General features: G+C 41.8%; 1 protein-coding gene and 1 long non-coding RNA gene across 2 annotated transcripts in view; one reads left to right on the plus strand and one right to left on the minus strand.

Moving 5' to 3' along the window:
• BMPR2 (bone morphogenetic protein receptor type 2) overlaps positions 1-27,836 on the plus strand; it is a 127,405-nt gene that overhangs the window by 72,243 nt on the left and 27,326 nt on the right. Inside the window, exons 4-7 of the mRNA XM_084778672.1 lie at positions 16,888-16,998; positions 18,946-19,037; positions 20,544-20,774; positions 22,801-22,915. Of these exons, the coding sequence (XP_084634798.1) occupies positions 16,888-16,998; positions 18,946-19,037; positions 20,544-20,774; positions 22,801-22,915 (549 nt within the window). The remainder of the gene's footprint in view (positions 1-16,887; positions 16,999-18,945; positions 19,038-20,543; positions 20,775-22,800; positions 22,916-27,836) is intronic.
• LOC311595737 lies at positions 581-27,830 on the minus strand. The gene is made up of 3 exons (XR_014778557.1): positions 26,902-27,830; positions 4,740-9,402; positions 581-1,982 (listed from the first exon to the last, which is right to left on the minus strand). It is a non-coding gene; the product is annotated as an uncharacterized lncRNA (long non-coding RNA).

Raw genomic sequence — 27,836 nt, forward strand, 5'->3', positions numbered from 1 at the left:
CTTAAGAGTATTACAGTAGTGCGTTGTCATAATTTGTGAATTTTTGAGAGTGTGTGTAATCTATGAGCTACAGTCATTATAATTGGTTTCCCTACCCTATTTTTACTAAGAAGAAATATTCCTAAGCTGGAAAGATGGCACAGCAGTTAAGAGTACTTCCTACTTTTCCAGAGGACCTGAGTTTGATTCCCAGCACCAACATCCAGTAGTTCACAGCTGCCTGTAAACACCTTTGTAGATGCCTCTTCTGGCCTGTTCAGGCACCTGCACATCCACAGGGTGCATGCACACACACACACATAACTAGAGAGTAAAAAGAAATCTTTAAAAAAAATTCCTGTCTAATTAGAGTATTTGTCATATGAGATCAAATTATTTTTCATTATATTCTGTAAATTTCACTCAAGCAAAGATACCTGACATTTTATTTGTATGTAGCCCTGTTAGCATAATTTTTCTTTTTTTTTGAGACAGGGTTTCTCTGTGTAGCCTTGACTGTCCTGGACTCACTCTATAGACCAGGCTGGCCTTGAACCCACAGTGATCTGCCTGTCTCTGCCTCCCGAGTGCTGGGATTAAAGGTTTGCACCACCACGCCCAGCTCTCTAGCATAATTTTCTTTTCTTTCTCTTTTATTTTTTTCTTTTGGTTTTTCAAGACAGGGTTTCTCTGTGTGGCCTTGACTGTCCTGGACTCGCTTTGTGGAGCAGGCTGGCCTTGAACTCACAGCAATCTGCCTGCCTCTGCCTCCTGAGTGCTGGGATTAAAGGTTGGGTAGGCCATCACAGGGCAGGAGACAGGAGCTTGTGAGGGATGTCCCATTAACCCCACCGATCCATTCATTACTTTAACAAGTTTATCCATTCATGAACGCAGGCCCTTAACAACTCTTGAAGATTTTATCTGGTCCTATCTCCTAATGATATCTTATAGTGATGAATAAATTGTTGTTTTATGTTTTGGGTTTGTTTGTTTTAAGACAGGGTTTCAGTCACTTTGTAGCACTGGCTAGCCTGGAACTTTCTCCATAGATCAGGCTAGCTTCAAACTCACAGTGATCTATCTGCCCCTACCTTCCAAGTGCTGGGATTAAAGGCTTATACACCATGCTTGGTTATAAAGACTAATTTTTGTGTTTTTGAGACAAGGTTCCTCTGTGTAGCCCTGGCTGCCCTGTAACTCACTCTGTAGACCAGCTGGCCTCGAACTCAAGAGATCTGCCTGCCTCTGCACGCCCCCCCCCCCCCCCGCCAAGTGCTGGTATAGAGATTAAATTTTTTTTATGGTATATAATATCTTTTTTTTTTTTTAATTCTTGTTACATCTCAATGGTAATCCCATCCCTTGTATCCTCCCATTCTTCCCTCCCTCCCATTTTCCCTTTACTCCCCTCCCCTATGCCCTGTGCCTGAGGGCGACTTCCTCCCCCTGTATATGCTCATAGGGTATCAAGTCTCTTGTTGGTATAGAGATTAAATTTTAACATGAATTTTGGAGGGGATAAATGACACTGAAGCCACAGTTTAGTGTTAATCTAATCAGAGTCTTTGGAGTAATATAAAGACAAACTGCTGACTCCACTCTTGGTTTTCAGATTTGCATCTCAAACAACTTCCTAGGCAGTGTTGATTGGTGTTCTAGGGACCACACGTGGAAGACCATCGGAATAGAGAAAACGTTAGCTAGAGCTTTCAGGAGTTACTCTCAAAGCCTCAAGCGTAGGACCAGCCCACCAAGGGAGCTAATGTAACGGGTGCAGAAAGTTGACCAACATAAAATCACGCTGCCACGAGCAAGAAGCCACCACACTCTAAAACTACCCCTGCCATACTTTATACCTGCAGAATGTCTCCTGGGCATCCTTCCTGTACTTCTAAGCTAGGGGAGTCATCACAGGCCTCTGCTGATTCAGCGTTTGGTAGACTAGGAAAAAACAGCTTCCCAAAGAGATCTGGACCTTTTCATGGCATCCACAAGACAGTCTAGGAAATACAGGATTTTTTTTAAAAAATTTATTTAATTTTAACTTATGTGCATTGGTGTGAGGGTGTCAGATCTTGGCATTACAGACAGTTGTGAACTGCCATGTGGGTGCTGGGAATTGAACCCAGGTCCTTTGGAAGAGCAGGCAGTGCTCTTAACCACTGAGCCATCTCTCCAGCCCCAAAATACAGGATTTTTTCATTCCAACCTTAGCACACTAGAAGAGCAGAGCTTGAGTTATCATCTGTGTTATATCCCCAGCATCCGGGCCCGTGGCGCCACTGTCCTTCAGCTCCTGAGCTTCCTTTGCCTGCTCACTGGTGCCTTCATTCAGGATCATTTTTGTGCTTTTAGACCTGGACTCCAGCGATAAGTCTTTCTAATCACATAGACAAACATCCTTAGGATGCTGTCATAGACCTATTTTCCCAGTATCCTACTTTTCCACCTTCCCAGGAGAAGCGGCACGAGCTCTTTAGAAAATTTGTTGACAGCTTCAAATATTTGACCAAAATTTCTCAGGAGTTTTTGTGTATGTAACTCGTAAGGAAATAAATCAGCCCTCTTAACTGTTCTACCTAGTATATATTATTATAGCCTGGACTGATTCAACTGACTAAATATTTGAAAGTCTAAGCAACCAAGACATTCAGACAGTTGCCTTTTATAAAAATCCTTTTAAAGTTGTTATCCATTTAAAAGTTATTGCATAGTAATAAGTGAGAAATGATTAGCTGTGTAACACAGAGCGTGATACTGGGATGTCTCTCAAGTATTAAAATTACTTAGTAACACCATAGGAACACAGTCCACGTGATTAAGGACTCTGGGGGATAAATATTCAAATCTCCACAAGAGACTTCCCAGAGTATGGTCAGCATTAATCATACACTGATGGTTCTAATTCATTAATGTGCTTCATGATCAATACTTCTTTGATAACATTGGAATACATTGCATATTATCCTTTCTCTAATTGGTGCAGTGCAAAGAAAAACCCAGAGAATAAATCCCAAACTCCAGAGTTCTGTTTCTGAGCCTTGGTCCTTTGCTGTATTAGTCTGGCTCACAGGTTCTGGACTGTGAGTGGTCCTACAGTGGCTGTCTCCTGGCAGAAGGATAAAGAATCAAGTAGTTTGTTCAGTCCAGGAGACTTGAATGTCTTCAGCAATCCCTACTTGACGCCAGAGTCCCAGAGAATTCCTAGGGAGCTGCTAGTCTTCAGTTTGCATTGGAATCCCAAAGAAGTAAGTTCTAACCCCAGCAAAGTGATGCCCCAGCAAAGTGATGCCTCAGCAGCAGGCTGCCAGTGGCAGCCAGGGCAAGCAGGCGTCTAAGTGCGCTGCTGCCAGAAGTTGTAGTGCAGATTTAGAGTGGGCCCTTCCACCTCCAATAATCCATGCTAGGAAATCCCTCACAGCTGTGCACAGCTGCTTAGGTTTTAGTTAATTCCAGATGTGGCCAGCTTGACACCCAAGTTTAGCTATCACATTAGTGCGCATGCTTATGATTTGAAATGATTAGAAACAAAGTTATCCATTGCAACATTGTTACAGCAAAACAGAAATAAACTAAATGGACATCAGTAGAGAACAGGTCAACTTAGTTTGCCACAATAGCGTAAAGACACTGTATGAAGTTTTAGAGTGATTTCAAAGTATGTCCAGACTAAATACAAGAAAAGCTTCAAGGGAATATTAAGTATTTCAGAAAAGAAGAAGATCTGGCTATATATTCCTATTTATTTCTGTATCCTACACATATAAGGAAATTCTGAAAGAACACAAATATACAGAAGTGCATGTGTGTGTATGCGTGTGTGCGGGTGTGTGTGCGCGCGGGTGTGTGTGTGTGCACGCGCGCCTGTGTGTGTGTGTGTCTATCCATCCATCCATCCATCCCTGGGAACAGGAGTGTATGTGCGCATTGTTGAGAACTGGGGTTGTTATGAAGACTCTTCGTTGAGTAGCTCTAAATTTTCCTGTCAGTATTTTGCTTATTCGAAAATTAAGACACATAAATTTAAGAAGTATTTTGAGTGTAAAACATTCAACAGCTAATTTACTAGATAATAACACTGTTATGAAATGCTAGCAGTATCAGTAATTTATAAATACTGAAATTTGTACTACTGAAATTTATATATATACAGTCTTCTCCCCCCCCCCCCCCACCAAGACAGGGTTTCTCTGTGTAATCCTAGCTGTCCTGGACTTGCTTTGTAGAGCAGGCTGCCTAGAACTCACAGTGATCTGCCTGCCTCTGCCTCCCAGAGTGCTGGGATTGCAGGCGTGCACTACCACACCCAGCTCCTAACTTAATTCTTTGGCCACAACTCTTCAAACATGAAAACCAAGGCACCATGAAAACATTTCAGTATCTAAAAAAAATAAGTTCTTTGGGCTGGAGCGATGGCTCAGAGGTTAAGAGCACTGCCTGCTCTTCCAAAGGTCCTAAGTTCAATTCCCAGCAGCCACATAGTCTCTTATAGGTATCTGCAATGAGATCTGGTGCCTTCTTCTAGCCTGCAGGCTCACATGCAGGCAGAACACTGTAAACATAATAAATAAATAAATAAAAATTTTTTTTTAAAGTTCTTTAATGAAAAATGTGAGGTTTAACCTCTGAGCCATCTCTCTGGCCCCACAAACCACCATAGTGAAGTCTAAAGCTTAGCACTTGTAAGTATGTTTACACTGTCTTATAATCAGTCTCCAAAAACCTTTTTTATCTTGCAAAATTGAAAGTACACTTACTTGGGCTGGAGAGATGGCTCAGAGGTTGAGAGCACCAACTGCTCTTCCAGAGTCCTGAGTTTAATTCTCGGCAACCACATGGTGGCTCACAACCATCTATAATGTGACTTAATGTCCTCTCCTCGGGGGCAGGTGGACATGCAGGTAAGGTACTGTATACATAATAAATAAATACATCTTAAGGAAAAAGAAACTACAGTTATTTAACAGCTCCTCATTACTTGAGTCCTCCAAATCCTTGGGGACTGCACTTGTGCACTTGGACTTAGGAACCTTATGCGTCTGACCACTCTGGAATCTCATTCATAAAAATGAAGTCACGTATTTCTATTTCTGTCGCTCTTAGTTTCATAGAATATTTTCTTTACCATCATTTCAGATTTCAAAGTAAAGTTACAAAAGGGGGGGCGGGAATCATAACTAAGTAACTGAAAAGCAAGATATAAGAAAGTTTTAAAAAGTAAAAGTCTGGGCCAGAGAGATGACTCATCAGTTAAGAGCAGCAGCTGCTCTTCAGAAGACCTAGGTTCAGTTCCCAGCCTTACATGGCGGCCCGCAAGCATTAGTAACTCCATGTCTTCCTGACCCTCGTGGGTGTGAAGTTGGTGCAGTGTACATTCAGGCATACTCTAACAGAAAACACTTTTTTTTTTTTTAATTTTAAACTACAAAGAATGAAGCTAAAAGTTTAAGAGGGCAAATATCAGATATCTATTTTTGTTTCACTACTTCCTTACGATCCTTTTCTCTTTTGTTTTAACTTATCCCCTCCATAGTGTGTGTGTGTGTAATTTTCTGCTGTTCTTTTGTAAATCAAACATAAAATTAGCAAGTCATGCCTTGATTTTGTTTATTGTTGGTTTTGTTTTGCTTAATGTAAGAGCTAGACCAGATTATTTAACCAGATAAGTTAAATTGAATTGGCCTTAAATATTCAGTATTAAAATTTTGTTGAAAAGAAAAAAAAAATGAGAAACCTTCCCTAATTAAAATTGTTGTTGTTGTTTGGTTTTTTGCTTGTTTGTTTGTTTTGGTTTTTCAAGATAGACTTTCTCTGTGTAACAGCTCTGGCTGTTCTGGAACCCACTCTGTAGACCAGGCTGGCCTGATATTCACAGAGATCCACCTGCCTTTGCCTCCCAAGTGCTAGGATTAAAGGCATGTGCCACCATGGCCTGGCTAATTTTTTTAAAAGAATATACTAAACATAAAAGATGGCTTAGTGTTTAAGAGCACTGGCTACTCTTCCAAAGGACGGGGGTTCAATTCCCAGCATCCACATGGCAGCTCACAACTGTTGGTAACTCCAGTTCCAGGGGATCTGAGACCTTCACACCAATGCTCATAAAATAAAATTATTTTTAAAAAACGTTGATCTAATTGTGGTCACTGTATAAGTGCCATTCCAAACATATTAGTTAAGTCAAAATTATTCATACCCTATAAAAATACGTGTTGAAGCTAGGCGTGGTGGCGCACACCTTTACTCCCAGCACTCTATGAGGCAGAGGCAGGCGGATCTCTGAGTTCCAGGCCAGCCTGGTCTGCAAAGTGAGTCCAGGATAATCAGGGCTATACAAAGAAACCCTCTCTCTAAAAACCAAAACAAAACGAAACAAATTTTGTTGAAAATACTGAGCTATGTGATATAGCATGGAACTATTTTAGCAATCTTAGTTATTATCTTAGAAATTCATTAAATTCTTCTTACATTAATTATGTTGATGTTTAAACCATTTCTTTACTTTTATGAAAAATACATTCCTTGAGGGAAAAAACCTAAGCCCTGATTTGTGTCTCCACATAGTGTGGTTAAAGAGTGACCACTACTGTGTTCTATTCAAACTTCTCCCTGCTGGTTGCTGCACATCTAACAATGTTGTTCTTTCTTTGACACAGACCCACACAAAAGCTGAGTGTAGTAAGGAAGCAGACAGCCTGCCTCCAGCAGGAGCCCCCGCCTGGCTCCAGGATTTGTAAACAGAAACATCCCAGGCTCCCTGTCTGTTCTGCACTCAGGAAATGTTTGCTTGTGAAAGCCCTGCCATTGCACATAGGCATACTTAGCATTGTTTGTGTTTGCCTGAATACTTAACTGAGGGAACTAACTAAGAGCGGAAAGAGAGTGTGTATTAGAGCAAAGGAGTAAGAACATCCGGGTATGGTATACAGAACCTATGGCATAAAAAGAATTATTTTAATGGCTGGAGAGATGACTTGTGTGTGTGTGTGTGTGTGTGTGTGTGTGTGTGTGTGTGTGTGTGTGTATTTTAATTTTAATTTTTTAAAAAGCTCATACCACTCTTGTGGAGAACCCAGGTTTGGTCTCAGCAGCCACGTCAGGCAGCTCACAACTGCCTGTACTCCAGCTCCAGAGGCGTCCAGCGCTTTTGGCCCCTGGGAACACCTGCACTCACATGCACACACGCACACATGGACATGCATACATACACATAATTAAAAATAAAACAATATTTGTTTTGTTTTTTCAGACAGGGCTTCCCTGGGTAGCTGTCCAGGGCTCCCTTTGTAGACCAGGCTGGCTGAACTCTGCCTGCCTCTGAACAAAAATCTTTTTTAAAAGGATTAAAGAAATAAAAATGGGCTTTCCAGTTAAAAGCTTTTATTGCGCACACACGAATACACATATTGAAATGTTTTTCCTGGCAGGTTTTAAGTGATGTCAAGTTTTTAGAGCACATGACATAACCTGGAATGTTTCTAATTTGAGACATTTAACCATTGGTATGGTATTTAACATGTTTAAAAGTCCCTTAACACTTTTTCACCCTCTCTATTTTGAGCCAATGAATTTAATGCTATTTTCCATTTTTCAGTTATATACTTAAATACCTTTTACTCTGTGGGGGAAATATGTAATGCTTAGAACCACCAGCAACAGGAAAGGAATCCTCCCACCCCACCCCCCCAAGTAGCAGTACCTCTCATATGTTGTGATGTATTGAGCTATTCTCGGTTCCTAGAAATGTTGGTGGTTTTTTGAGAATAAAATATTTTCTGTTTTAGTGGGTATGAATATTCACTCCTCATACTCTGCTACTTAGCTGTATCCCCAGGCCTGTCAGAGTGAAGTCTTAAGCATGTCCACATGTGTGATGTGTAATGACTGAATTTAATAGCAAATTTTTAGACATGATGCCAAAATAACAGACAACAAAAGAAGAAAATGGATTGTACTTCAGGGGTTAAATAGTTTATACTTCAAGAGACATTATAGAGGAAAGAAAACTTGAAGGGACGTTATAGATTAGGAAGAAAAAAAGCCCTCTCCAATTTTTAGGACTAGATGAATCATGAAAAAAAAATCATACTGGGTCTTGGGGTGTTATTCCAAGTGATACAGTGTTTACTTAGCATTGTGAAATACTGGGAGTGAAAAAAGAAAATGAAACATCTTTTTATTTTCTTTTTTGTTTTATTTTGTTGTTTGTTTGGTTTTGTTTTTTTGTTTTTCTCCTTCAAGACAGGGTTTCTCTATGTAACAGCTATGGCTGTCCTGGAACTCACTGTGTAGACCAGGCTGAAACATCTTTTTCTTTCTAAAAACATTTTGAGGCAGGGTCTGTGCAGCCCCAGTTGGCCTTAAACTCACTATGTACGTAGGCAAGACTGGCCTTGAGCCCCTCATCCGGCTGTTTCGGTCTCTTACGTCCTGGGCATAGTGGTGCCCACCAGCACCCCCTACCCGACAGTCCTAAAGCACCAACCTCATCGTGAAAGGGTTTTTTGGTTTCTTTTGTTTTTCAAGACAGGGTTTCTCTGTGTGGCCCTGGCTGACCTCAAACTCATGGAGATCCACCTGCCTCTGCCTCCCGAGTGCTGGGATTAGAGGCGTGTGCCACCACGCCGGTTTTGCCATAAACGTTTTATCATGGAGCTTTGGTCTCTGCAGAGTATCTAGACCTCACCACACGGGAATATGAGTGCGGGGGACCAGGACACAGCTTAGTCCCTAGCACATACTCATGCGACATCTAACAGGAGGAAGTTACAGAGGACACGAAGAAATTTGGGAGCTTTATGGATAATGTTTTGTAAACTTAAAACTACCCTGAAAAATTAAATCTGGCCAGGATCAGTGGCTCACACCTGTAATCCCAGCCCTCAGGGAGGCAGAGGCAAGTGGATCTGAGTTTGAGGCCAGAACAGCCAAGGCTACATAGAGAAACCCTACCTCGAAAAACCAAAAAGTTAATCAGTCTGCCAAGTGTGGTAGTCCATGCCTTTAACTCCAGCACCCAAGGCTGAAGCGGGTGGGTCTCCGTGAGTCTGAGGCCAGCCTGGTCCACCTAGTGAGTTCTAGGCCAGCCAGAGATACACAGTGAAACAACAAAAACAACAACAATGATGATGATGATGATAAATACAATCTATTAAAAGTAACAACAAAGGAAGGACTAAAGATTCCTAATTTAAATTTCAGAAAGATCTGAAAATTCCTGGTTTCTTTGATACCCACTTACCTAATAGAACGCTAAATCTAATGTGAAGAAAGTATTTCCAGCCCGCTTTTACCGTGGCCGTTTGTTCTCTGCTGGTCTGGCTTCTTGAGGCATCTCCATCTTAAATAGCACTATTCTTGCTACCTCAGTGTTCCTTCTTTTTGTCTTGTCTTTCATCTTCCATCTTTGTTTTGCTTTGACTGTAACAAAATGTGAGCATTATTTGCTGATATTTATTTATAATTTTATGTCTAGGAATGTTTTGCCCACATGTATGTTTGTGTACCCCATGCATGCCTGGCGCCCTCGGAAGCCAGAAGAGGGCATTGGAGCCCCCAAAACTGAAGTTACAGATGGCTGTGAGCCATGTAGGTGCTGGGAACCGAACCCGAGTCCTGTGTAAGAGCAGCAGCCTGGAACTCACAGAGATCACCTGCCTCCGCCTTCCAAGTGCTGGGATTAAAGGCGTGCGCCACCACTGCTGGGATTTCTACCTGTTATTTACTGATACTTAAAACAAAATACTATGCTCCTTGTTTCTAATTTGAGGAAAACCTAAGATATTTTCTTTCTTTCTTGTTTGTTATGTTTTTCTGAGAAAGTCTCATTCTGTAGCCCAGGCCTGCCCCAAACTTACTGGATCGGTGAGGATTATCTTGAACTCCTAATTTTTTGTTTCCACCTCCCAAGTGCTAGGATTGCTGGTGTGTATCATCATGTCCAGCTGAATTTTTCATGTTCACGAAACAAAATTCAGTGGTTCCATTTTACCAAAGGCTTCACCTTCTGAGGTATCAGTTGCTCACAGTAAACCTTAGCTCAGAAATGTTAAGTTGTAAAATCTTGAAATGCACACTTCATAAGTTTTTAATTGTGCACAGTTCAGAGTAATGTGATTAAACCCAACCAAGTGTGAAATAGCTATTTTTCTAGCACGTCCAAATGGCATGTGTTCTGTGGTGACTTGAATGAATGGCTCCCATAGGCTCGTATGTGTGACTGCTTGGTCCCAGGAAGTGGGAAGAACTAGGAGCGGAGGCCTGTCTGGTGATCCTGGGTTAGTTTCTGAAACTGTAAGGAATAAAACAACAGCTAAGGCATGCTCCCCGCCCTGTAGCTGCAGACGGATGGCTGTGATGTCACAAGTGTCCACATTCACGTCATCATTTTATTTATTTAGTAATGGTCCCAGATGATTAGAGTAATGTTGACAATTTTAGTACTCTCTATTTTGTCATTACCTATTGTTGCCCTCTTGCTATGCCTAATTTATAAATTAAACTTTATCAGAGGTATAAATTTAAAAAAAAATCAGGGCTAGAGGGATGGCGCAAAGGTTAAGAACACTGGCTGCTCTTCCAGAGGTCCCGAATTCAATTCCCAGCAACTGCTTGGTGACTCACTACCATCTATAATGAGATCTTGTGCCCTCTTCTGGCCTGCAGGTGTATATGCAGGCATAGCACTGTATAAATAATAAATCAAAAAATCTTTAAAAGAAAGAAAAATAGCCAGGCGTGGTGGTGCACACCTTTAATCTCAGCACTCCGGAGGCAGAGGCCAGCGGATCCTGTGAGTTCAAGGCCATCCTGGTCTACAAAGTGAATCCAGGACAGCCAAGGCTACACAGAGAAACCCTGTCTCGAAAAACCAAAAAAAAGAAAAAGAAAAAAAGAAAGAAAAAGTAAGTCTATACAATCATTCTTCAGCATGCCCAGCAGATGTCCTAAAGCATGACTGTATAAACTACAAAGTGACAATCCATACGTACCTTAGCAGATACTGTAAATTATCTCTATTTTTTGTAAGATCATCTTTAGGTTACTTATAATGATAACTAATACAATGCAAATGCTATATAAGTAGTTCTAATTACTATGTTGCTTAGAAAATAAAGACAAGTCTGCACACATGCAACACAAACACATCTAACTACGCATTACACAAGTAGGACCTGGAGCAAGACGAGGCTGGGAGGGACAACAGGTGCTGCATCCCGAGCATCACGTGCTTGGCTGGCATCCTGAGCACCATCCCTTCCCGTGGGCTCCTGTGTGGCTGCAGCTGGCATCCTGAGCACCATCCCTTCACGTGGGCTCCTGTGTGGCTGCAGCTGGCATCCTGAGCACCATCCCTTCACGTGGGCTCCTGTGTGGCTGCAGCTGGCATCCTGAGCACCATCCCTTCACGTGGGCTCGTGCGTGGCTGCAGCTGGCATCCTGAGCACCATCCCTTCACGTGGGCTTGTGCGTGGCAAATTCAAGTTTTGTTTCTTGAAATGTTCTGGGTTTCTCTACAGTATTTTTAGTTTATATTTAATTGTCTGTATACATGTAGAGTCCACAGATTAGGAGAGAGCAATTCTATAGGGCTTAGTATTATCAGAGGTATCCACTAATCCTCCTGTAATATATCCCCACGGATAGGGAAGTGTGTCAGCTGGTTGTTGGTGTGTGTATGTTTGTGCGCGCACATACACACATGGTATGAAGTACTGTGCCTTGCTTGGTACATGTGCAGAGATCAGAGGACATGTTTTAGAGCTAGGTCTCTCCTTCCGCCGTGTGGGTCCTAGGGTTTGAGCTCAGGTCATCAGACTTGATGGCATTTACCTTTGCCCTCTGGACCATCTTAGTGTTTGATAGTCTTATTAACAGAAGATAATCTGTAGACACTTAAAATATTTTTATATTTATGTTTAAAATCCATAAGTTATTTAATTGTGTGTGCTGAAATAATGTGTCCCTTTTGAGCTTAACAAAACTTTTGTTGTTGTTGTTGTTTGTTTTTCAAGATGGTTTCTCTGTGTATCCCTAGCTGTCCTGTGCTCACTTTGTAGATCAGGCTAGCCTTGAACTCACAGAGGTCTGCCTGCCTCGGCCTTCCTAAATGCTGGGATTACAGGTGTGTGTCTCTGTTCCCAGCCAAGTTTAACAAATTCTTAAGTGGGTTTTTTTTGATTGAGGTACAGTTTTATAACAGAATGAACTAGATTAAAAATGTACTATTCAGTACTTTTGTGATATTGTACAATCATTATTTCTATGTAGTTCCAAAGCATTTTCATCACCCCACATGGGGCATTCTCTATTTAGTTATAAAGTAGCTCCCTTGCCCCTCTTTTCCCATGCCTAGCAACTTCTAATCTGCTATTTGTCTCTATGGATTTGCCTGTTCTGGATAGTTCACATGAATGAAATCATCAAATATCTGACCTTTAGTGTATCATTTTTGTAGGTGTCCCACATTTTGTTTATTGATTCATAAGTGTATGAACATTTGCATTTCCGCTGTAGTTATTGCGCCTAGTGACCCTGTAGAAGTGTTTGTTTGAATCCCAATTTTCATTTCTTTATGTATATGCCTAGGAATAAGCTACCAATTTTTGGAAAAATTCTGATAACGTTTTGAGAACCTACTATTGCTTACTGTGTCTATACCATTTTGTATTCTCATCAGTGGTATGTAAGTTTTAGTTTCTCTGTATCCCTTAACAACCTTTCTTATTTTCTTCTTCCTTTTTAATCGTTAAAAATAGTTAGAGCCATGCTAGTATTTTATTGTAGTAAGTCGAGGTAGGGTTCAGTTGTCTGGAGGACAGCGGGGGTTGGTTGGTTGGCTTTTTTCTTTTTCCGTGTACTGGAGAGCAAACCCAGGGCCTCCAGGGCCTTGCACACACTAGGCAAACATTCTACCACTGAGTTAGATCCCAAGCCAAAGATGAGTTTCTATACTCTTTCCATCTATAAATGACTATATGTTAAAAATATTTAACTACAGTTCCCAATACATTGAAGTTAACTAGGATTTAGTAATTGTCTTGTAACTTGAGTATTTCACTGCATCAACATATTCTATAAAAATACTTGTTGTGACATTTTGTTATGCAGCTGTGCAGAATTTGAGATAATTCACTGGATAAATACTTTCATTGAGGTTTACTGTTTGCTATAGAAAATTCTAGTTTGACCACAAGTAAGAAAGTTTTAATATATAGTATGCTTGATTTTAATTTTTAAGAGTGACAAAATTAATAAGGCCGGTATGAACATGGTTGATCATATGTCCTTGTTGTGTGGTGGAGCATCTTCTGGGTATATTCCAAGGAGTGGAATAGCTGGGTCTTGAGGAAGCCTTATTCCCAGTTTTCTGAGATAGTGCCAGATCGATTTCCAAAGTGGTTGTACAAGTTTGCATTCCCACCAGCAATGAAGGAGTGTTCCTCTTTCTCCACATCCTCGTCAGCATGTGGTGTCACTTGAATTTTTGATCTTAGCTATTCTGATGGGTGTAAGATGGAATCTCAGAGTTGTTTTGATTTGCATTTCTCTGATGACTAAAGACGTTGAGCATTTCTTTAAGTGTTTCTCAGCCATTCAATATTCCTCTGTTGAGAATTCTGTTTAGTTCTGAGCCCCATTGCTCAATTGGGTTATTTGGTTTGGTGGTGTTTAATTTCTTGAGATCTTTATATATTTTGGATATTAGACCTTTGTCAGATGTAGGATTGGTGAAGATCTTTTCCCAGTCTGTAGGCTGTCACTTTGTTCTGTTGACAGTGTCTCCTGCCTTACAGAAGCCTCTCAACCTCATGAGGTCCCATTTATTGATTGTTGACCTTAAGGCTTGGGCTGTTGATGTTCTGTTCAGGAAGTTGTCACCTGTGCCAATGTATTCTAGGCTCTTCTCCACTTTTTCTTCTAACCGATTTAGTGTCTCTGGTTTTATGTTGGACTTAATCCATTTGGACTTGAGTTTTGTGCATGGTGACAAATATGGGTATAATTGCATTTTTCTACATGTAGACATAGCGGTCTTATTCATAATAGCCAGAACCTGGAAACAATCTAAATGTCCCTCAGTCAAAGAATGGACAAAGAAACTGTGATACATTTACACTATGGACTACTACTCAGCTATTAAAAACAAGGAAATCCTGAAATTTGTGGACAAATGGAGGGAACTAGAAACGATCATACTGAGTGAGTTAACCCAGAAACAGAAAGACTCACATGGTATATACTCACTTATAATTGGACACTAGCCCAAGAGGCATGTCCCATGAAAGTCTTCACTTACCAGGAGATTGGGATAGATGTGAGGACATCCTATTGGGACTCTAGGTGAGAGAAGTATGGGAGAATGGGAAATAGAAGGATCCAGTGGGTCCTAGAAACCTACAGGAAGAACATCAGGATGGGCAGAATTGGGCCCAGGGGTTCTGCTCAAACTACTGCACCAACCAAGGACAGTACATGCAGTAAACAGCAAACCCCTACTCAGATCTAGCCTATGGACAGGACATTCACCACATTTGAGTGGAGAGTGGGAACTGACTCTGACACAAACTCTGGTGCCCCATATTTGACCACTTCCCCTTGGTGGGGAGGCCCGGTGGCACTCAAAGAAAGTATAAACAGGCTACCAAGATGAGACTTGAAAGCCTGTTATCATATAGTGAGGGAGGAGGTCCCCCTCAGTCACTGACATAGGGGAGGGGAATTGGGTGAAAGTGGGAGGGAGGGAGGAATGGGTGAATACAAGGGACGGGATGACAATTGAGATGTAATCTGAATAAATTAATTTTTAAAAGAGTGACAAAATTTTCAGTCAAGATATGCATGCCTTTAATTCTAGCACTTGTGAGGCTCAGACATGGGGGTTCTCTGAGTTCAAAGCCAGCCTGGCTTACAAAGCGAGTTTGGCACAATGAGACCCTCTGTCAAAAAAAACCTAAGAAACCAATAAGCCAACAAAATAATAAGTTTGAAGTTCAAAATACGGTATTATTTTATTTTGATTGAATGTAAAGAATGATTAAGTAAGGACAGTGTAGTCTTGCCACTGGTCAGACACTACTTATAAAACCTGTGTAAAACCGCAAACAGATATTTCATGGGAAATCTCTTTCTACGTTAAACTGCTTACTCATAAGCAGTTGTTTTGTATTCTGTAAAGACTGCTGTTTTTAAATATATACTACCTGGATCTAGTTATTCCTTATAAGTATTTAAAACATGGTGACAAAATTTATCCTTCAGTTTTCTCTATGTGAGCCATTTAATTTGTTTGTACTCTTCAGAGCAACGAATCTTCACTCTTGTACTACTTCTAGGCATGTTTTAGTCTGTGGGCATCTGTCCCAAGGGTATTTGCTATAGAGAAGATCTGGCTCATCACATACATGTTTGCGTGTTCATAATGGCTTGGTAATTTAGATATGTGAATTCCCACTCTGCAAGTAAGTAAACGTGGGTTCATGAAGTTTTCTCAAGGTCAAGTTAATGGGTGACTGACTTACTGTGCTTCAGGTTCAGTTTAGATTCAGCTGCCCACAAAGAAATGTTTTTTCATTAATATTAATGATATCAATACTAATGAGCTTAATTCCCATTGATTGCAAAGAACTTTATACTTTACTAAGCACTTAGACTTCCATCACAACTGACAAGTGAGCTACAGGGTACTGCCTTTTACAAATAAGGAAACGAGGCATTCAAAAGTCAAGCAACCTGTTGAAGCCTACTGAACACATGAGTTAAAGCCAAATAGGAAGCTGGGCTCAGTGGTGTACACCTGTCGTCTTAGCATTTAGAGGCAGAGGTAAGAGAATTGCCATGAGTTCAAGGTCAGCCCCAGCTAGTGTCTTAGATATGTTTCTATTGCTGTGATTAGACACGGTGACCAAAGAAACTTTTTAAAATACAGAGTGTATTTGGGCCTGTGGTTTCAGAGGATTAGAGTTCATGGCTGTTGGGTTGGGAAGCATGGCACCTGGCATGCAGGCATGGTGCTGGAGCAGGAGCTGAGAGCTTCAAACCATGAGGCAGAAAGACAGACGAGGGGCAGGCACAATGGTGCGCATCTGTAATCCCAGTATTTGGGGACATAGAGGTAGGAGAGAGAGAGAGAGACTGACTAGGGGAATGCGTCTAATCTTTCGACACCTCAAAGTTTGTCCTCAGTGGCACACCTCCTCTAACAAGGATACAGCTCGTAACCCTTCCCAAACAGTTCTCCAACTGAGGACTGAGTATTCAAATATGTGAACCTGTGAGGGCATTCTCATCCAGACTGCCACAGCTACGTGGTGTGCGTGCGTGTGTGAACACAGAGGCCCTCAGATGCTGGAAAAGGTGTCAGATCTTATGGGGCTGGGGTTACAGGCCCTGGTGGACTGCAGGATGTGGGTGCTGGGCTAGGACTTGGGTCCTCCAAAAGAGCAGTGTATTGTCTGAATCAGTGAGCCATCTTTCCAGTCCCTACTTGATACTTTAATAATTAGGACCATACTTGACAAGTATTTTAAGTTCATATAAAATAATCTATGTGACTAAACCGTGTCATTTATAACTGTCACAAATTGGTTAATTTTTTCTCTAATTTTTGTGCAAAAATATTACTGATTTGATTATATATTAATACAACTTTCCTAAAGACTAGTTTGTGGGTATTTTATTTATTTGTTTGTTTGTTTGTTTGTTTATTTTTGGTTTTTGAGGCAAGGTTTCTCTGTGTAGTCATGGCTGTCCTAGACTCACTTTGTAGACCAGACAGGCCTCAAACTCACAGTGATCCCCCTGCCTCTGCCTCCGCCTCCTGCGTGCTGAAATTAAAGGTGTGCACCACCATGCCCATCTTAGTTTGTGGGTATTAAATAAAATACTTTTCTTTTTCTCTTTTAGGTCCACCTCATTCATTTAATCGAGATGAAACAATAATCATTGCTTTGGCATCAGTGTCTGTATTAGCTGTATTGATAGTCGCCTTATGTTTTGGATACAGAATGTTGACAGGTAAAAAAACAACACTACTTTTTGTCTCATCATTTAGTAAACATGTTATTTAATCAGAATTTATTTCTTTAAGGGAGGTGGGTCACACATATACGGAGGTCAGAGGATAACTTGGAGGCGTTGGTTCTCTTCTACTGTGTGGGTTCTGGGGTGGGTTCTGGGGTGCCGCTCAGGTGGTCAGGCATAGTGGCGCACACATGTACCAGCTGAACATCTCCACAGCCCTATCGTCTCCTTTTCAGATCTCTGGAAAATCTATATACAAACAGAAACTCTGTGCTATGTTCAGTTTTTACAAGAATTGTAAAATGTTATTTTTATGATCGTTGTCTGTGTATGCCGTGTGTGCGCTGCCTGGAGGCCAGAAGATGGCGCTGTATCTCTTAGAGCTGTGAGCAACCCGGTGTGCGTGCTGGGGACTGAGCTCGGCTGTTCTGAAGGGACAGCAAGTTCTCTTAACATCTGAGCCATCTCTTCAGCTCCAACAAGAAGTCTTAAACTTACCCCAAATATCTGCCACCCAACTGCAACAGTTAACCCCTGAAGGCAATTTACTTAAATCTAAATCCCCACTTACTACTCCTTTCACACCACTGAATTGTTTTAATCAAAATAGATGCCATGGATCTTTAACAGTTTCTCTATAATATAATGACGTAAAAATTATATGATCATAATGCTATTTTTTACCTATGAAAAAGCCAGTAATTTTTCATCAAGAACCAAATCACTTCTAATAAACTTTGGGTGTAGTGGGTTGTTCAGGAAATCAGCACTTACTCTTTCATTTGAATACTTTTCCTGAAATTTTCTTGAAAATTCAGTGTTAGGACTTTATACTTTAAACTGAGTCATCATGGAGTTAGCTCACAGAATTCTGCTTTCATGCTGTTAATTATTTATCTTCTTTAGTCAAATGATTCCTATTTAGTGATTTGTTCCAGTTCCTGCTGCAACTCTTCTTAACTGTAATATCTTTTTTGATTTTTCGACACAGGGTTTCTCTGTGTAGCCTTGTCTGTGTTAGACTCATTTTGTAGACCACGCTGGCCTCAAACTCACAGGGATCCACTGCCTCTGCCTCCCAAGTGCTGGGATTAAAAACGTACACTACCACCGTCTGGCGACTGTAAAATACATTTGTAAAAGATTGATTTATTTATTATTTACACAATGTTCTACCTGTTACATGTACACCTGCATACCAGAAAGGGCACCAGATCTCATTATGGATGGTTGTGGGCCATCACGTGGCCACTGGGGATTGAACTCAGGACCTTTGGAAGAGCAGATGGTACTCTTAACCTCTGAGCCATCTCTCCAGCCTGTAAAATACATTTTTTAAAATTTCATGTACAGTGGTGGTTACAATGAGTGTATGTCTGTGTAAGGGTATCCCCTGAAACTGGAATTAGAGACAGTTGTAAGGCCAAGCGTGGTGGCTCACACCTTTAATCCCAGCACTTGGGAGGCAGAGGCACGTGAATCTCTGTGAGTTTGAGGACAGCCTGGTCTACAAAGTGAGTCCAGGACAGCCAGGGCTATACAGAGAAACCCTGTCTTGAAGGAAAGAGAGAGACAGAGACAGAGAGACAGACAGACAATTGTGAGCTGCTATGGGGGGCTGGGAATTGAACCTGGGTCCTCTGGAAGAGAAGCTAGTGCTTTTAACCACTAAGCCATCTCTCCAGCCCCTCAACTGTAATATTAAAAGGGAGACATTTTAGCCAGGCATTGTGGTACACGCCTTTAATCCCAGCACTCAGGAGGCAGAGGCAGGTGGAGCTCTGTGAGTTCGAGCCAGCCTGGTCTACAGAGGGAGGGAATTCCAGGACAGCTAAGATAACAGAAAAAATCCTGTCTCCAAAAAACAAAAACAAAACAAAAGGTGGCATTTCTATCTATTTTGAAAAAGTTGCGTATTAGAAAGTATTCTCCCTCCTCCAGGAGACCGAAAGCAAGGCCTTCACAGCATGAACATGATGGAGGCAGCAGCGTCAGAGCCCTCGCTTGACTTGGACAGTCTGAAGCTGCTGGAGGTAAGGTCCGCCCTAACCGTCCCTGGAGGCCTCTTAGTGCTGTTCAGCTGCCAGGACCTCGGGAGCTGTTAGCAAGTGTCTGTAGGGGTGGTGGCGCGCGTGTGCAAAGCAGAAGAAAGAGGTTTCCTCAGGTACCAGGCCAATCTGCTCAGTGTAGCAAGTTCCAGGCCAGCCAGGAAGACAACATAGTAAGAATCTGCCTTTAAAAAAGAGGAAAAGGACAAAAAGAAGGTTTAAGTGTGTCTAAAATGATGTACGGTTTACAGCACCGAGAAAAGTACCAACTTGGAGTTTTGCCCAGGATTTGGAGTGTGTGTGTGTGTGTGTGTGTGTGTGTGTGTGTGTGTGTGTGTGTGTGTGTGTGTTATATAATCACAACAGAGTTTGAGGCCTGCTACTGCCTTCCAAGTGCTGGGGCCTAAAGGCATGTTTTTTTTTTTTTGTCATTGTTTTTTTCTTCTTGTTTTTAAAGACAGGGTTCCTCTTGTAGTCCTGGGTATCCTCACTTTGTAGACCAGGCTGGCCTCGAACTCACAGCAATCCGCCTGCCTCTGCCTCCCAAGTCCTGTGATTAAAGGCATGAGCCACCACGCCTGGCTCTGGGTAGACTTTTATTCTCTCCTAGAGACCGTGTGTACTATACTTGGAACCCTAAGACTCTTGCTAATTTCTAATGTGTGCTGGTTTTCAAAACAAGATGTATTTTAACTTTAATTAGATGAATGTGTTTGTGCCTACATGTGGGCGGGTGCGTGTGAGTGCGGTGGCCTGTGGACACTAGAAATGGGTGTTGGGTCTCCTGGAACTGGAGTTACAGGCAGCTGTAAGCCACCTGTGGCGTGGTCCCCAGAAGCCATCCTCTGTTAGATGAGTCTTCTCACAGCCACTGAGGATCTCTCCAGCCCGTGGCTGATTTTTGTTAACTGTTCTTGTGAGCAGTTAACTTGGTTAGACACATACTATAAACACGCCTCTTGGGCAGAAGCTCAAATCTCTCTTCAGTTAGTATTTTTAGCTAGAATTGGTCCCATGTGTTCACTGAATTCCCTTGTTCTGGTTTCTCCTGCTGAGGCTGAACCCTCACTCTCTAGAAGCTCTGGTTCAAAAGGCCCTTTCATGCCAATTTTAGTTCCACTGCTCAAAGCTGATTTCGGTCGGCTTTCGAGCTAAAGCCATAGAAACTGGTAGCTTACCAACGCATTCCTTTCTTCTGCACCTTGATGCCTTAGACTCTAACTGCTCTTCCAGTGTGTTTGGGCCTTCCTTGCTTTTCCTTTTAATTTTGTCCAGGGTGCTTAGTGCTCATGTGTTACAAGATTAGTCAGGCAGGAGCTTCCTCAGTTACACCAGACACAGGTACTAGTTGCTTCTTGGCAGTGGAATAAACTGAAAGTGGAAGAGAGCTGCCACATGTCATGGGGGATTGTAGGGGTTTTGTTTTAGTAAATTTAATTGTTCAATTTTAATATGAATTAATAACTTGCCTTTTTAAAAACAAACTTACAGCTGATTGGACGGGGTCGATATGGAGCAGTATATAAAGGTTCCTTGGATGAGCGTCCAGTTGCTGTAAAAGTATTTTCTTTTGCAAACCGTCAGAATTTTATAAATGAAAAAAACATTTACAGAGTGCCTTTGATGGAACATGACAACATCGCTCGCTTTATAGTTGGAGACGAGAGACTCACTGCAGATGGGCGCATGGAGTACCTGCTTGTGATGGAGTACTATCCCAGCGTAAGTTCTTCATGGCGGACGCTGCCGCTCGTTGTTCCCTTGAACAGGTTTTCGGGATTGTTACAGAGCGCTGCGTGTTTATAGACTTGTTCTTAGTGTTCTGCAATGAAATAAGGATTATGCCAGAAATGGAGTCAACTATGACACTCAGCCAGGCATCATGGGACATGCCTATAATCCTGGTACCCAGAAAGAAGGCTAAGGCAGGAGGATCGTGCATTAAGACCAGCATTAGTAATTCCCTTTATTCATCTCTCTGCCCTCCCTTCTTCCCTCCTTCCATTGCTCCCTCATGCCCTCCCTTCCTTACCCTGTCTTCTTCGATTCTCTTTAACTTTCTCTCTCTCTGCCTCTCTGCTTTCCTTTTTTTTTTTTTTTTTTTTTTTTTTAAGACAGGGTTTAATGGTTTGGTTTGGTTTGGTTTGGTTTGGTTTGGTTTGGTTTGGATTGGATTGGTTTTTCGAGACAGGGTTTCTCTGTGTACCCTTGGCTGTCCTGGACTCTCTTTGTAGTCCAGGCTGGCCTCGAACTCACAGCGATCTGCCTGCCTCTGCCTCCCAAGTGCTGGAATTAAAGTCATGTTCCACCACGCCCGGCTCGCGCGCGCGCTCTCTCTCTCTGTTCTTTTGCCAGACTTTTTCATCAGACTTATCAGTACTTTCATTGACGTTTCATTCTTGTGTAGCTCCTTGTCTCATGAGAACGTCATTGTAAGTTGTGGGTGAAGATTTTGAGGTGAACAGGTCTATAGATACAGTCACCTCTTAGTATCCTCCTGCAGTGGCTTCTAGGATACGTTACACACACACAAAGCTGACAGCTGTTCAAGTCCCTTATATAAAATGCCATGTAGCATTTGCATATAACTCTTACAAATCATTTTTTCACTATACAGTGAAAATGCCATGTTAATACTTGTTAGTCGTTATACTGTTTGTTTAGGGGAAATGACAAGGAAAAATGTTATATAGAGATAAAGATTCTTTGAGTTATTTGCTTGTTTTTCTTGATGTCATTGGAGAAGAAACCAGGGACTGGATATACTAAGCAAGTACTTTTCCACTAAGCCACATCCCTATCCCTAAATATTTTTATATATAGTTAATTGAACCCTAGAATGTGAGCTCTGCAAATATAGAGGAATAACTGTATAAACTTAGAAAAGCCATGTATATTCTTCTTATAAACCATAACAGTGTTGTTGGTAAAATTTGGTAAAACAACAACAAAAAATTTCAAGTTAATCTATTAGTCCAAAGAAGTGTTTAAAAGGAAATAACTATCTATAACTTTAATAGTTGAAACACAAAAATTGGTGCTAGTTAAGCTCCTTCTCTCCCCTTGTGGTAGTTAGGGTTACTGTTGCTATGATGAGACACCGTGAGCTTTTGGGAAAGTTGGGGAAGAGGAGGTTTATTTGGCTCAGGTTTCCACATCAGTGTTCACCATTAAGGAAGTTAGGACCGGAGCTAACACTGATGCAGAGCCAATGGAGGAGTGCGGCTTACTGGCTTGCGCATCCTGCTTCCTTGATTTTTTTGGAAGGGATTTTGTTGTTATTGTCTCCAGACTGGGTCTTACTTTGTAGTTCTGACTGTCCTGGAACTCACTGTGCATTCCAGGCTAGCGTCAAATTCACTGAGATCTGCTTGCCTCTGCCTGGGATTAAAGGTGTGAGCCACTGTAGTTGCGTGTGTGTGTGTGTGTGTGTGTGTGTGTGTGTGTGTGTGTTCCTGCTTTTTTATAGAGCTCAAGACTACCAGTCCTGAATCATTAATTAAGAAAATGCCCTATAGGCATTGCCTGCAGCCCGACCATATGGAAACGTTATCTCCATTGAGGCTCCTTCTCAGATGACTATAGCTGTGTCCGTTACATAAAACTAGCCAGCACACCCTCTCTCCCCTTTTCTTTTCAGAAATGCCTTATTGTTATCATGCAAATTCTTTATAAGGTTGCCTAACTTAACTCTTCTTGTTGAAGCAAATAAGTTTCACTTTTTTGGTATTCTTTTTTCTTCATACAGGGATCTCTGTGCAAATATCTGAGTCTCCACACGAGTGACTGGGTGAGCTCTTGCCGACTGGCTCATTCTGTGACCAGAGGACTGGCTTATCTTCACACCGAATTACCACGAGGAGGTACGATGAATGAAGTTTTAGAAGAAAAACTATGATTTATATTGTTAAAATTTGAATATTAACAAGTTGTTTGAAAGAGCCAGCATGAGGAAACATTGGAATATAACAGGAAGAAAAGCAAGCATGGATCTCATTAAGAATTTGAAGACTGTCCTTCTAAAAATATACACAGCTATTTATAGAAAAAAATAATTTGTGGTAGGATGCTTCCTTAGCACATATAAGACTGTGCATTTGATCCCTAATACCATAAGATGAGACAAGAAAAACCCTAAAGGCTTTTCAGACCTCTTAAAGACTATTGTGAATCTTAGGTTAATACTCTTAGCAAGGCTCTATTTTCCTTGTATTTATTTTGTTTATGTGAATAAATAAGTATATTGATTTTAAGATTACACGGGTTCAGTAGTAATATTAGTTTTAATATTACATGGGCCCTGAACTCAGTCCTCAGCAACAACAAAACCAGAACCTAAAGAGTGTCAAGGACCGGTCTGGCAGTGAGGATGTTAGACTTAAGGCTCCTGTATTTCTTCTCTGCTATTCTTTACATGTGGCTTTCACCTGCAGAGATATTTCACTGTCCAGTGTGCTGCATTCTAGATGGTGGCAAGGGGTGGGGTGGGGCAGGAAGGGGGGTGGGGGGGCGGTGGATTGTCCACTTTGCCTCCAGAAGGTCCTCTAGTGCACATGTTAACCCACTCTTCTGCTGAGTGAACTGCTGTTCGGACAGTGTTGGCTTCTGTTATTAAGTGAGAATGGGAGGCAGTCTTGGCCAGTATTTTAGAACTGTTACAGCCACAGTCTTCCTCGGCTTTCATGTGCTCTTGCTGGTTGTCCAAAGCACCTCTTTTAAATACACTTGCTTTCTCACTTCGTTTCAATATATACTCAGATCACAGGCACCCTAAATTAGCATGGCTGTGAAAATCGTGTCTCTGCTTTCTCGAGTTTTCAGTCCCTGTACCACATTTTGTCACACTGTGACCTGTCAGTGTTCTTGTACTCTCCCTGACCTCTTTGGTGAGGAGAAGTTTAATGTATCCGTTCCTTAGATCTTTGTTCCATTATATAATAGCATGGATCATCTTTTCTAGCTGATGCTTCATATATAAATAATTTCTTCTGAATAATTGATTGGCTCATTTACTTGACATCTTTCCCTGAGTAGAAGAATGACATGTTATTGCCTGTGTCAGCAACTTGATGCTCCTGCCTCAGTGTTTTAGCACATTAGCCATTAGACCGTATTTCCTTACTTTTAAATATTATAAATCCTTTTAGAAGCTGGCTTAAAACAGAATTTAAAATATCATCCTAATTCCCTTTTCAAGGTTTGCACGATTCAGCAAGGTTTCAAGTCTAGCACACTGGCTGAAATTCTTCACCTAAACAAAGCTGTTCTCCTAGACATTAGCTAATGATAGCACAGGCTTTATCAAAACTTTAAATATCATGTATGTTTGAATTTGTAGTTTCATGTAGTTACCTCAAACATTATTCCCAAGTATACTATTTCAAAATATTTAAAGTGTCCTGATGGGGGATGTTCAGTGTGTCAAGTGCTTCCTGAGCTCAGTCCTTAAAGCCCACATAAAAAGCTGAGCACTGCAGTGCACACATGTCACCGCCATGACTGAGGAGCAGAAACAGGAGGGTCTTGGGGGCTCACAGCTAGCAGCCTAGCTGAAATGGCTTCAGGTTCCGGAAGGGACCCTATGCCAAAATTTTTTAAAATTACAATTAACTTTTTATATGTATGAATGTTTTTACCTGCATGCATGTATGTGCACCATGTGTGTGGCTTGTGCTTGCGGAGGTTACAGATAGTAGTGAGTCACTGTGTGTGTGCCAGTTGCTTGCAGAGGTTACAGATAGTTGTGAGTCACCATGTGGGTGCTGGAAACTAAACCTGGTCCTCTGCAAGACCCCCCTCCAGCCTCTATTCACTTTCTTTGTTCATTTGTTTGAAACAAGGTCTCACTATGTAGCTCTGGCTGTTCTGGAACTCTCTATGTAGACCAGGGATCTGAGATTTCCCCTGCCTCTGCCTCCAGAGTGCTAGGATTAAAGGTGGGTGCCATAGGCCTGTGACTCAAATAAATTAAGTGAAGAAGTGGTTGTGGGTTTTGTTTTGTTTTGATTTCATTTCTTTTTTCTTTCTTTCTTTTCTTTTCTTTTCTTTTGAGACAGGGTCTCTCTGTGTAGCCTTGGCTGTCATGGACTCACTTTGTAGACCAGGCTGGCGTGGAACTCACAGTGATCCACCTGCCTTTTCCTCCAAGTGCTGGGATTAAAGGCGTGCACCACCACACCCAGCGAAGAAGTGATTGTGGAAGACATGGGACCTCTGGTGTAGAGACACAACTGCACAGACAAATACACATATACCATACACATAATTGGAACATTTTTTTCTCTATTGTTTTATACACACACTGAAATGTATAAATACAGCCTCCTAGCCAGGGGTAGTGGTACATGCCTTTAATCCTAGATCTCAGTAAGCAGAGTCAGGTGAATTGCTCTGAGTTTGGGGCCACCCTGATCTACAGAGTGAGTTCCAGGACAGCAAAAGCTACATAGTGAAACCCTTTCTTGAACAGACAATAATAAACAAACAAACAAACAAACACTTGAATTCCCTTAGTGTTGCTCATACATATACATATATGTACGTATATTTGTTTGTTTATTTTTTTTTTCTTTAGAGACCAGGTTTCTCTGTGTAACAAGCTCTGGTTGTCCTGGACTCACTTTGTAGACCAGGCTAGCCTCGAACTCACAGAGATCTGCCTGCCTCTGCTTCCCAAGTGCTCGGATTAAAGGCGTGCGCCACCACGCCCAGCCTGTGTATGTTTTTTAATGCCGACCACTTGGTATTAAATAACCAATTAGGGTATTCACTCTACATGACTCATTTTTTCCTCTTTCAGCAGTCATTGATTGCCTATAGCTCTTTATCTAGGAGTGAAGATGTGTGAGATTTCCCTCATTTTTACTGTCATATCAGGCTGATATCATTGTTTGGGTCTTTTTTTTTTTTTTTTATCTTACTATACTTTATTTTGTTATCTTTTTTATTAATTAATTCATATTACATCTCAATAGTTATCCCATCCTTTGTATCTCCCATTCCTCCCTCACTCCCGCTTTCCCCCACTCACCTCCCCTATGACTGTGACTGAGGGAGACCGCCTCCCCCTGTATACGCTCATAAGGTATCAAGTCTCTTCTTGGTACTCTGCTATCCTTCCTCTGAGTGCCACCAGGCCTCCCCATCAAGGGGACGTGGTCAAATATGGGGCACCAGAGTTCGTGTGAAAGTTAGTCCCCACTCTCCACTCAGCTGTGGAGAATGTCCTGTCCACTGGCTAGATCTGGGTAGGGGTTCGATGTTTACTGCATGTATAGTCTTTGGCTGGTGCCATAGCTTGAGCAGGACCCCTGGGCCCAGATCCGCCTGTTACAAGGTTCTTCTTGTAGGTTTCTAGGACCTTCTGGGAATAGGGCTTCCTCAAGACCCAGCTATTCCACTCCTTGGAATATACCCAGAAGAAGCTCCAGCACACAACAGGGACGTATACCCAACCATGTTCATAGCAGCCTTATTCATAATAGCCAGAACATGGAAACAGCCTAAGTGTCCCTCAGCTATTAAAAACAAGGAATTCCCGAAATGTGTGGACAAATGGATTGACTAGAAATGATCATAGTGAGTGAGTTAACTCAGAAGCAGAAAGAGTCAAATGGTATATACTCACTTATATGTGGACACTAGCCCAAGGGGCATGTCCCATGAAAGTGTTCACTTATCAGCAAAGTGGGACAGAGGGGTGGACATCCTATTGGGACTTTAGGCGAGAGAGGCATGGGAGAATGGGGAAATAGAAGGATCCAGAGTGTTCGGGTCTTCTTTAGGTGACCATATTGTTGAGCTTTTGTGGGTACAGCTTGCCTGTCCTGTATAGAAGACAGTCTCTTACCAGGTGTGCAGGGGGAGTCTCCAGTCTAGGGGCCGTGTTGTGCCTATATGTCAGTCGGAGCTGGACACCTCGTGGCGAGCTGTTCTCCACATCTGACCAGTGTGGCTTCCTGCAATGGTCTCCGTCTGCTACGAAAAGAAGCCTCTTTAATGATGAGTGATAGCTACACCTACCTGTGGGTGTAAGGATGAGAATTCAGAATGTAGTTTGAAATTACCCTGGTTTAAGAAAGTTGAGCCACAGTTTCTCAATTGATGCTTGTTCTGAATAAGCTGGCTAATTGTGTGTTTTATTTATAGCAAATATTTCTGTTGGTATTACCTCCTTTTGTGCTTTAGAAATGAAGAGAAAACTAGGCCTGGTAGCACTAACCTGTAATTAAGCCACTTTTGAAGTAGAGGCAGGGGAGTCAGGCGCACAGGGTAGTCCTCAGCTACAGAGAGACCAGCCTGACTTACGTGAAACCCTGTCTGAAGAACCAGCCAACTACTAATCAACCAGCCACAACGAACACAAAACAAAAAGACAGAAGTGAAGAGCAAGAGCAAGTCTGCACTAGAATTAGAGCTGTGTTTACTATCAGATTCAGCCGACTGTTCGGTACTTGCTAACTCTATATGTAAGAGGGGTTATTAGGAAACAGTGGTAAGTTGAAATTGTGGGGCTTTGGTTAGGTTTGAGTCGAAATCTTGCTGTGTCGCTTATGTTGGTCTCACACTCATGGTCTTCTTGCCTCTGCATCCCAAGTGCTAGGACTATAGACCTGGGCCTGGGCAGCTAGCTTTCCTTTCCCCACCCCCGGCGTTTAGACTCCTAGTGGGTGGGAAAGTAGCACAATCTTTTGTTTACAGGTATATAGTTCGCATTGTCTACATGTTAACTTAATCTCCGATAGCTCTACTTAAGCATTAATAAGTATTTGCAATTATCCAAAC

The sequence above is a fragment of the Acomys minous genome, assembly GCF_964271855.1.
Source record: "Acomys minous genome assembly, chromosome: 4".
Classification (NCBI taxonomy): Eukaryota; Metazoa; Chordata; class Mammalia; order Rodentia; family Muridae; genus Acomys; species Acomys minous.